Raw genomic sequence first — 12,069 nt, 5'->3', positions numbered from 1 at the left:
GACTTCAGACTATATTACAAGGCTACAGTAATCAAGACAGTATGGTACTGACATAAAAACAGAAATATAGATCAGTGGAACAGGATAGAAAGCCCAGAGATAAACCCACACACATATGGTCACCTTTTCTTTGATAAAGGAGGGAAGGATATACAGTGGAGAAAAGACAGCCTCTTCAATAAGTGGTGCTGGGAAAACTGGACAGCTACATGTAAAAGTATGAAATTAGAACACTCCCTAACACCACACACAAGAATAAACTCAAAATGGGTTAAAGACCTAAATGTAAGGCCAGACACTATCAAACTCTTAGAGGAAAACATAGGCAGAACACTCTATGACATAAATCACAGCAAGATCCTTTTTGACCCATCTCCTAGAGAAATGGAAATAAAAACAAAAATAAACAAATGGGACCAAATGAAACTTAAAAGATTTTTCACAGCAAAGGATACCATAATCAAGACCAAAAGACAACCCTCAGAATGGGAGAAAATAGTTGCAAATGAAGCAACTGACAAAGGATTAATATCCAAAATTTATAAGCAACTCCTGCAGCTCAATAACAAAAAAACAAACAACCCAGTCCAAATATGGGCAGAAGACCTAGACAGACATTTCTCCAAAGAAGATACACAGATTGCCAACAAACACATGAAAGAATGCACAACATCATTAATCATTAGAGAAATGCAAATCAAAACGACAATGAGATATCATCTCACACCGGTCAGATTGGCCATCATCAAAAACTCTAGAAACAATAAATGCTGGAGAGGGTGTGGAGAAAAGGGAACCCTCTTGCACTGCTGGTGGGAATGTAAATTGATACAGCCACTATGGAGAACAGTATGGAGGTTCCTTAAAAAACTACAAATAGAACTACCATACGACCCCGCAATCCCACTACTGGGCATATACCCTGAGAGAACCATAATTCAAAAAGAGTCATGTACCAAAATGTTCATTGCAGCTCTATTTACAATAGCCAGGACATGGAAGCAACCTAAGTGTCCATCAACAGATGAATGGATAAAGAAGATATGGTACATATATACAATGGAATATTACTCAGCCATAAAAAGAAATGAAACTGAGTTATTTGTAGTGAGGTGGATGGACCTGGTGTTGGTCATACAGAGTGAAGTAAGTCAGAAGGAGAAAAACAAATACTGTATGCTAACACATATATATGGAATCTAACAAAAAAAAAATGTCATGAAGATACTAGGGGTAGGACGGACATAAAACACAGACCTACTAGAGAATGGACTTGAGGATATGGGGAGGGGGAAGGGTAAGCTGTGACGAAGTGAGAGAGTAGCATAGACATATATACACTACCAAACGTAGGGTGGATAGCTTGTGGGAAGCAGTTGCATGGCACAGGGAGATCAGCTAGGTGGATTGTGACCACCTAGAGGGGTGGGATTGGGATGGTGGGAGGGAGTGAGACGCAAGAGGGAAGAGATATGGGAACATATGTATATGTATAACTTATTCACTTTGTTGTAAAGCAGAAACTAACATATCATTGTAAAGCAATTATACTCCAATAAAGATGTTAAAAAAAAAAAGCAGAAGTGAAGGTGGGCAGCACTGTTGCTGAGGGAAATAAGTTGGGAGAGGGCAGAGAAGGGGCTTCTGATGAATGGTCTCTATTCTCCCAGTAAAGTCGGAAGCCCGAGGTCTCTTGGGGCCTGCCTTTGTTAGATTGGCTCTTTGCAGATTAAAATGGCAATAATGTTACCACATTCTATTTCAGTCTGTGAGATAACCTGTTCTGCAGAGATAATGTGTTTCTAGAGGGCTGCACACCTACAATATGGTAACCAAAAAGAAGTCATGTAGAGCTTGAACTGAATGATGCTGGACCTGGTTGTTACTGGTCTTCATTTAACTGCCCTTCTTTTTTTGGTATACTGTTTATGAAGAACCTGCAAGGTTCTTATACTTATACTTTAATACTTAAAGTATCTGCAATAAAGCTGCTATATAATCTCTAAAAAAAAAAAATTTGAGTGAATCAAAAATTGCTACAGAAATCAAGAAATGTTCACTTTTCACCTACTTTCTCATGATTTTTCATTGTATAGACCAGAAATGCATGTAAATTTTACTTATATAAATGAAATGGAATATAGCTAATTGATAACCAGTAACTCTCGCTTTATTATTATCACCAAAATCTAAAACACTTTTAAAATTGAGATAATTTTTTATAGTAAACTATAAATCATGAAATCATCCTATAAAAATTCTGTTTCCCTAACAAATCAGTTTATATAAACTTATATTCCTCATGAGGATCAATGTTTCCCACTATATACAATGCTATGAGTTGAACAGAGTACAGAAATTCAAATAGGTGTGCACAGAGCCCAAATCAAAAAAGCTATATGTTCTGAAATGCAATTTTGCTTTCCAGTTAATGTAAATAACCTCAGTAGTATTCCTAAATGCCCTTACACATTCCACCTTCCTACACCCCATCGTACTTGCCTGCTATCTCTTTCTCAAATAACAGTATTTCACTCTCATTCTTCCTCGGGGTCTTGAGTTTGTTGTTCTGCCTGCCAGAAACTCTCTTACCCTGGATCTTCACGTGGCTGGCTCCTTCTCATCATCCAAGTCTCTGTTTAGAAGTTACCACTTCAGTAAAGCCTTCTTCATCTGACCTCCTTAAGTTAGATTCCCTTCCATCATTCTCCATTAAATAATACTGTTTATATCCTTTTTAGCAATTATCACAATCTGAAATTATATTCTTTATTCCTCTCTTATTTTTTGAAATTTATTCCTGAGAATAAGAAGTTTGTCTGTTTTGTCCATGGGTATATCACCAGTGTTTAGGACAGTGCCCAACACATAAGAGATGCTAAATAAAGACTTTTTCAAATAAATGAATAAAATGTATCCCAGGGAAACTATTTCATTTTTAAATAAGGTTATAGTCAGAAGTCAACATGAAATTTGCAATCTATTGCTTTTAATACCGCTTGTTTTCTAAAGATGTGATTTACACTAACCACAGTATTTATAAATATATAAAATATAGTTTTCGGATTAAGCATTAACATTTTATTAAGCAGGCTATGATTAGGTACACTCACATACCTATTATCATTAAGTATTCCCGACCAGTGAAATAAGTTTAGTTTTGCAGATGATGAAACTGAGGCTTAGAAAATTGACCTGCCCAAATTTATACAGCTACTGAGTTGGTAAACCAGTGCATAATGGGTACTCCATTGACTGAGTAGATAAGTCAGGATGTGAACCTCGATCATCTAACTCCAAGTCGCATCTCATTATTGTTATAATGGTGATCTATTGCACTTTCAAAATCACTGAACTCATTGATCCAGGTAGTAAATACCATAAACTGCAAATATTTGGTTCTAAGATATTCTGTTCTTTATCTGAACAGAATATATATTGCTGTTTTCAAACATATGTAAAAAACCAGGCTCCTAAATACAGATATATCAAATGATCAGAATCTCATTTCTATAGTATTTGTGTTGCTTTAGAGGCAGCTAATAGATAAATTGATATTTGGATTGACTAGTTTAAAAATAGTTTTATGAATATGTCAAAGTTAGTAACAAGAAACCTGATCTCCAGCAATGCTAGTACAGAAGTCCAGTCATTAATCTTTAAAAGGCAGAACACTGTCCCTGAGGCACTACAAGATGCTCAAAGGCAAAGCACAGTATCCTCATCAACCTGGAAATGAGGGGTAATTACATTCGATGTTTTAAATTAGTAAACAAAATTAGCCAGAGTTAACCACAGTATTCCATTAAAGAAATAAAATAAAAAAGATTATTCCCCCATTAATTCCAGATACTTAGAAGTTTGCCACTTGACTTTGGCATTGGAAAATAGAAAATATATAATCAATACTAAAATAATTTGAATATCACGAGTTTAATAAGAATAATCACATAGGGACTTCCTTGGTGGAGCAGTGGTTAAGAATCCACCTGCCAATGCAGGGGACACCGGTTTGAGCCCTGGTGCGGGAAGATCCCACATGCCACTGGGCAGCTAAGCCCGTGCACCACAACTACTGAGCCTGTGCTCTAGAGCCTGCGAGGCACAACTACTGAGCCTGCATGCCACAACTACTGAAGCCAGTGTGCCTAGAGCCCATGGTCCACAACAAGAGAAGCCACCGCAATGAGAAGCCCGTGCACCGCAACGAATAGTAGCCCCTGCTCACCACCATTACAGAAAGCCTGTACGCAGCAACGAAGGCCCAACGCAGCCAAAAATAAATAAATTAATTAATTTAAAAATAAAATTAAAAATCTTTATTTAAAAAAAAAAGAATAACCACATAATACCTAAACTTGCCCAGATGGAATGAGCTACTTTGGGAGATGGTAAATATAGATATGTAATAGACATATAATATAACTAGAGACTTTCCAGCAGATGATAGATTCCCCTTTATCAGGGAAGCCGAAGAGGAGATTTAAGACTGAGGAAAGTCATTGCCCTGGATTACCATTAAAATTACTTTTAATTCTCTGATTCTGTGCTATTTTTGACCTTAGTTCTCCAGGAAGATTCACTCAGAACCATCACTTTTAAAATAAGGACCAAGGAGAGTATCTAATGTACACAAAAAAATGTTCTCATGCCCTAAAACAAACCACCATAAAAAACCTTCTTCCCCATGGCTTCTTTTTCTCCCAAAAAGAAGTTTCCTTATAAATATTGGCAAGGATAGTAAATAGAGAAATACAGCTGAACTGCAAAATTATTCTTAATCAGAAGGTGTGGATGTTCAACATAGTACATTAACAGTTACATTTTAGTCTGAAAAACAAGGGCAATGTTGGGATTCTCTAAAATTAATAATTTCCTTATTCTGTGAAAGTGTTATTATAACTTAAAAGGACCCATAAATTATCTAGTCAAAGTCCTTCACTTTAGATTAGAAAACTGAGGCAGAGATTGGCCAAGTGATTTGCCCAAGAACACCCAGATAGTAGGAGTCCAAAGAAAACAACCCAAGTTCTCTGGCTTCCAATTATGACTTATTCCTATACCATGCTTCCTTTTCAGTCTGATATGTTTCCTAGAGTGAAGTTTCTCACCATCTGATTCCCTCTCTATTCTTGTTAGAAGAGACCCAACTTTCTGCCCTACCTATCCATTGTTGTATTTGCCTGGTATTCACTTAGTCCCTTTACTAACTAGTTATAATGCACAAGATTGACAAGAATCTGTTTTCTGCTTAAGAAATTAAGTTTAAAATACCAAACAAATAAAAAATTATCTAAAACTTAAAATATTTTCAAGGGGCATTTAACACTCTGGTCATGTCTCCAAATGTTATGAAATAACCAAAGTATTTAGCTGTCAGTCCTTTCACATATAACTATTTGTTTTGATCCTTATTGTACCCCTATAAGATAGGCAAAATAGGTATTATCTACATTTTACAAACAAAAATAGAGCTCATGTAATCTGTTCAAGGTCACATGACTAATTAGTGATAGAGCCAAGGTATAAACTCTGGTCTCTGACTATAGATCTTTTGCTCTTTTCACTCTATCATACTGTCCTGCTTTTGATATCACACTTTGTTCTCAACCAATATGTCCAACTCCTCTAAAAATATTTCCTCTTAGCTGTTCCACTATTATCTTAAAATTGATATGTCATCATTGAATTTACCCTATTTATCCACTAGTCAACCTAAACATCTCCAGTTTTGTTCTGGTACCACCTAACTTTCAATCTACTTAGTTGCCAGGTCCTGTCAATTCTTTCTTTAAGTTCTCTCTTCTTTCTATGATCTGATTAAAAATACTCATTGTTTCTCACTAGGACTCTGGAAGACCAAATCTCCAAATTTTACCTTTTGTTTACTAAGTTTATTTAAACACAGAACACACCCCTAAAAGAAACTTCTAATTATTTAAAATTGATCAAGAGAATAATAGGAATAAAATAAAATTAAAGGAAGTGTCAACTAAAAATTGGCACTTGCCATCTGCCTCTACAAGGATTAGGTCCCTAGCCACTGTAGCCACCGACCTTCAACACCCCCTGAAAGAAGTTCAGGGTGGAGATAAGGAATGAGGCACTCTGTGCTCTGGGAAAAACTGGCAGAACAGGCCTTTATATTGTTAGATATTTTAAGGAGAAGATTTTATGAGCCCAATTCTTGCATCTCCTCATATCTAGAAAAGCACTAAAATCATTAACGGTACCATTTGCTCCTCATGACTAGCAGCTAGCCTCTGCCAAAACGTGTGCTTGACTGCATGTATCCCCCTTCACTAAAATCATATATACAATGACCTCTCCCCCTGCCTCTTTGGAGCAGTTTCTCAGAGCTATCTGAAATGTTATAGGGCTATAGACCTCATTGTGCCCCAAATGAAACTTAACTCACAACTCTTACGTTGTGCTTTTTTTTTTTTCAGTCAACAGAAGGAATCACATTAAATGTAAACTACTTCTTCCTCAATAAAGGTCTAAAATTCTCAATGATGTCTTTTTTTCATTATCTAAATTTTAATTTTCTCACTAGATTTACATAATTTCATCAGTTCTGGAAAACATGTCTACAACAGATTTTGCAAATTGTATTGCCCTTTGTAACTCCAGGATTTTCTACATCGTATGACCAGTGGCAACACCAAGATTCGCTTAAGCCCTTAAACCAGAGCAAAGATAAAGTCTTCACTTGAAAATGCTGCTTTGTAAGGAGCAGAAATCAGTTGTCTAAGCCTCAATAATGGGAAAAACATCTCCAAACACATTGAAATTAGGTTAAAAGTATAACGAAAGGGGGGAACGTTCCCTGCTGGACACAGGTAACAAATGCGATTGAAAGTTATTTCAGATTGTTATTTCTGTGGATCAATACCTGAAGGGAAGACACCTCCCACCTGGCAAAATAGCTTCCAAAAGACCTTTACAAATTAAGCTACAGTCAAAAATGGGCAACTGGGAAAGAGTAGAGAGCAATACAGGATACTAACACATGTTTCTGAATGATGTTAGAAAATCAGCCCCTAGGGTTTTTTTGGCAGATCACTGAAAAAAAACGAGAAATGCAAACAAGAAACCTAAAGAGTCGGTATGGTGCAATTTCTTCTATCTTAATTGCCTTATAAATCTTTGGATCACTTTCTTGGCCTTCCCTAAACTGACTGGTTTAAAGTATGTGACAGGAAAGATGGTAACTCCCCAAAGGGAAGCCTAGAGGTTTATTACTCATGGTAGCGGTTCTCAAATTGTAGCGCAGTTAAGAATCACTTGAAGGGCTTATTAAAACACAGATGTCTGGGTCCCGCACCCAAAATATCTGATTTAGTTGATCTAGGGTGGAGCCCAAGAATTTACTCTTCTAACAAGTCCCTAGAGGATGTTAAAGCTCCTGGCTAGAGGACCATACTTCAAGAATCACTGGCCTATGAATTGTGCTATTGAAATCTTCTCAAACTAATGTGGCCTAATAAAGCTGTTCCTGTCTGTTCTAGATATATAACATACGCCTAAATTTGTGTGGGGCTCAGTAGCTACTGCTGGCTTAAATACTTTAATTATATTATCAGTGGGTCCTCTATTCACACAATATAATTTATTGTCTGCTATTGACTGTCATAGAATGATTAGATCTGAAGAATTCCTAGGAATAATCTGATCTAACACCCTAATTCTGAAGATGAAGAAAAAAAGTCCAGTGTCATATTTAATAGATCTACACAATTGTGACTTCCAAACTGAGGTCTGCTTTTGTAGAATGGCTTATGAACGAAACAGTTACAATAATATATTACGTTCATATAATAATCATGACTATTCTTTTGTTTGTCATACAATTAAATTTTTTTCTTAAGATAATTAAGAAATTCTCACTGATAATTATTTTAATTCAACCATAAGTTATTTTGAGCAGTGACAAGTAGAAATCTACAAGGCAGGAGCCTCTTTTGGCCAAGTGGTTTCCAGGCAAAAAAAAATGGTATAGACTCTTTGTTATATAATACAGGCATGAATCCAAGGAAACCCTAAGAACTATTTGTAAGCATCCAATAACATAAATGTTAGACTTGCAATTCTTTTCAATAGAATGAAAATCTACTATTTGCCAGGCAGTACTAAACACGTTCATAATCAGGATCTCATTAAAATCTCTTAACCGCCCTGTAAGATAAAGAAACAAAAGCTTTCAGAGTATAAATAGCATAGGCTAGGCTAGCAATATGTTTTCCCATGATAAAAACATAAAAGTTTTCCTAGTATATTTGCCAGCACTTATTTAATTTAGCTGTTTGACAAGTTGGCACATTTGTATCCTATTAAGCCCTGATGACTTCATTTTCAGGAAGCAAAAATACAGATATCCTCTTTAGACAGCCAGGAAGTCTAAAAATTTGTTTTCTAAGTATCCATGAGTCCACTATGGACATCCACCCTCCCTCTCGCCTTTTGGAGAAAAACAGTACCACTGCCAAATTAGATGACTTCCTTTCCTGGAAGCATATTTAGCATATTATAACAATCTCAAATAGCTTAAATAACATCCTCTATGTAAAACAAAAACATGTTTTGGCAGAGGAAACAATGGTCCTTAACAGAGACATTTTATAAACTGGCCAACAGTTAAATTTGGCTGTAAGCTTCATGCTCTTATAAAGGTAAAGGACAATTCACCATACAACCTTTCTTACTTTACTAAATTCCTCCCAGTAATTATCAAAATTCATAATCAGAACTGATTCAGAACTCCATCCAAATCCCAAGCCCAAGTCAACACCAGGAGGCTCAATCAATTGGCAGTGCCAGATTAGCCCAGGTTGTAAATGATAATCAACAGAGAAACTGTTCCTTTATTGGCATTTACCACTCAATGAATATCATAGACATATCACCCTATATTTGAAAGAAATTTGATGGCCTATGGAGCCATAACGACAACTGTCTCTGCTTGCTAACAGAAGATTTAGAAAACAAGAAAAATCATCATTTAAGGTATATTTCAAGAAGCCTCAATAAATGCAATTCCTATGAAATGATATCCCAAAAGAATTTTATGTGTGCTTTAAATATTTAATACATGTTTATAATAATAATATTCGTGATTTATTTTCATTGTTTTCACGATTAAGTTTGGTGTCTTTATAAATAAAATAGAAAATGGAACCCCATTTTACATCATTGGGCTATAGTAAATAAGGGCCACCTTGTGACAACTGATCAGAGATAAATGAAATCTGAAGTTGACACTTAGTAAAATACTTATATGTACTTTCCTTAGACTCAAGTTCTTCTTGGTTTTATCACATAAAGCACTATGACCTCTTTAACATTACCCTGTATATGATTGATTTTTGATTCCTTGTCTTGAATAAGTACACAAGATGACAATCAAAAAAATGATTGAAGTAGTTTCAGACTGCTTAGGGGAAACTATTGCCCCAAAAGCCCAATAGGACCTGAAAACCACCACCAAAACAGAGTGTGAGAGTTTTTCTGGAAGGCCTGAACCAGACAGGAAAAGAGAGGAGAAGTGAAGTAGCTTACCAAATGGTTGGTGATCACTAGCAACTTAAGAATATATACCAAAACACAGAAAACAAAATTCTCAAAACGAACATACACAACTACTCAAAATGATAGACAGTTGATGTCAGCTCAGTAGCAGGAGAACCGAATATGCTGATCAGGCCAAAGCCAGAAATTAGATTATACTCTACAGAAAACAAGAAATATCTTGCCCGTTAAACGTAGAAACAAAGAAAATGCTCTAACACTTACACTTGTCTTTTTGTCAGTTTCATTTTCAAAACACTGATTGTCTTTATTTTGCTCAGTACATGAAGCATTTTCCTTTGGTCCACTGCAACATGTAAGCTAAAAATATAGTTTAAAAAAATCAATACTTCTTGTTTTCTGCAATGTGAATTCAGTGTTTTTCAAACTTTTAACATGCACATTAAAATGTCTAAGACCCGAATAAATATTATTAGGTATTGCTTATGTCAGTTTAGGATATGACTACACTGTCTAACCCATTTTTATATTTCTCCCAAAGAGAAAGCATAAAATGGGACAGTTATTCAAAGGCAGATTTATGAATTTCAAAGCTTCTCACCAGGGAGTCTTGAACATGGATTATTCAAATGTAAATTGATGACCTGGTAAAAGCTGAACATGGTTAAAGGGAAGATGAAGATAGAAGGGTTGATTTCACCTTATGTAAGTTCCCATACTTGCAGGAATCTCTACATTATGGTACCTACTGGAAACCTCAGAACAAGCAGAGGCACTGACTGTCTTTGCTCTGGATTGTCTTTTCAAGGATGTTTGTCTCACTACAGCTTCGGATGATAGAAATAATGTCTACCTCCAAAGCAAAGGACAGTTTTGCTTACTGACCATTGTAAAACATCTGTGTTCCCTAAACTGAGAGTTGGTATCCATTGTGTGTGAATGTATTGCTTGGCCATCTTTGCATTGCCCTGTAGAAATGGGGGCTTGAGGAGCTAACTCAAGAAAATTCTGTCTGGCTACTGCTATTGTTGCAAATAAAGTCCTTTGTCTTTGTCCTAGGAGTCTTTTGACAGCATCCATGAAACTGTGACAGGGTTCTTGGCTTGCAAGTTGGATAAAATCTTAGACCCTTCACAGTTCTTGACAGTTGTGGTGACAAGGAGAGAATGCTAACAGAGTCATAATTTTCTACGAGAATCCGGGACTTGCAGGGTGATAAAGAGGATTTCTGGGACATCTTTTGGAATTGGGAGCAAACGTATTGACCAAGTTGTATGCTCAGCTGCATAATGATGGTCTTCTACCTTAAAGACTGTTAATGAGGAGGAATTTACAAATTGCAGCCTGAGTACTGGGAAATAAACTCAAAGACAACTCCCATATGGTGTCCTGGTTGTGACTGACTCTTTTCTGAGTGGGTGAGCAGAAATTCCTGCCCCCTTTCAGAAATAGTTATGGAGAAACGTACCTGGGCTGATTCTGAAAGAAGAGAATTTTGCAACCATGGTGAGCAGAAACCAAGATTTCTCTGACTCCAGTCTGGTTGTAGATGCTCCTGTTCTCTGTTCCCATAATTTATAAATATCACATGTTTATATAGCTCTCTGTCCTGCTAGAGCTCCTTGGAGGACAGGCAATATATCTTATTCTTTTTCAATTTCCAGGGGTCAATAAATATTTGTTCAATAAATAAAAAATAAAAGATTAAATTAGATGAATAGATGGATGCTTAGACGGAGGAACAAACAATGAACAAGGGCTCTGATCTGGCTAAGAGGAATGTCAAGCTCAGCTACCTGAGGATACCCAGTTAAACTGTGCATCAGAAATGCAGAGTCCTTTACCATGTTCTCAATCTGGCATGGTGGATATGCTACCACATTTGGTATGATGATTAATACAGGCAGCAGTGGTAGCAGTGCAGGCTCATTCAGCAGCTTAATTCCAGTTGGTCTTACCAGGCTCCTACTGTGGTTCTCTATCAGAGTAATGCAGATTTGTACAGTTTATGTCCTCAGAGAGGCAAGTGTTTAATCTGCCAGTCTATAGATTGGCAGTATTGATGGCATTGTTGCTAATATAGGATGCTGGGTGGACCAAAAACATTAAAAGTTCATTTCACTGAGCTTCAAGCCACCTTTACACCAGTCGTAATTAAAAGTAAGTGGGGCCTTCGCGGGCGGAGACTGTGGGTGGCGGAGGGGGAAGCTCCGGAGCCTCGGAGGAGAGCGCAGCAGCGGGGTGCGGAGGGCAAAGCGGAGAGATTCCCGCACAGAGGATCGGTGCCGACCGGCACTCACCAGCCCGAGAGGCTCGTCTGCTCACGCGCCGGGGCGGGCGGGGGCTGGGAGCTGAGCCTCGGGCTTCAGTTGGATCCCAGGGAAAGGTCTGGAGTTGGCAGAGTGAAAACAGCCTGAAGGGGCTAGGGCGCCACGGCTAGCCGGGAGGGAGTCCGGGAGAAGTCTGGAGCTGCCGAAGAGGCAAGAGACCTTTTCTTCCCTCTTTGCTTCCTGGTGCGCGAGGAAGGGGTTTAAGCGCGCC

At 37.4% G+C, this 12,069-nt stretch overlaps 1 protein-coding gene across 1 annotated transcript in view; it reads right to left on the bottom strand.

Moving 5' to 3' along the window:
- Window positions 1-12,069, bottom strand: part of DLG2 (discs large MAGUK scaffold protein 2) — a 2,147,153-nt gene that overhangs the window by 1,661,527 nt on the left and 473,557 nt on the right. The window contains exon 5 of the mRNA XM_028501170.2: window positions 9,793-9,888. Coding sequence (XP_028356971.1) covers window positions 9,793-9,888 — 96 coding nt within the window. The remainder of the gene's footprint in view (window positions 1-9,792; window positions 9,889-12,069) is intronic.

Source organism: Physeter macrocephalus, chromosome 16 (assembly GCF_002837175.3).
Source record: "Physeter macrocephalus isolate SW-GA chromosome 16, ASM283717v5, whole genome shotgun sequence".
NCBI lineage: Eukaryota > Metazoa > Chordata > Mammalia > Artiodactyla > Physeteridae > Physeter > Physeter macrocephalus.
The sequence above is the reverse complement of the archived record's forward strand: the minus strand, read 5'-3'. Positions and strand labels throughout refer to the sequence as shown.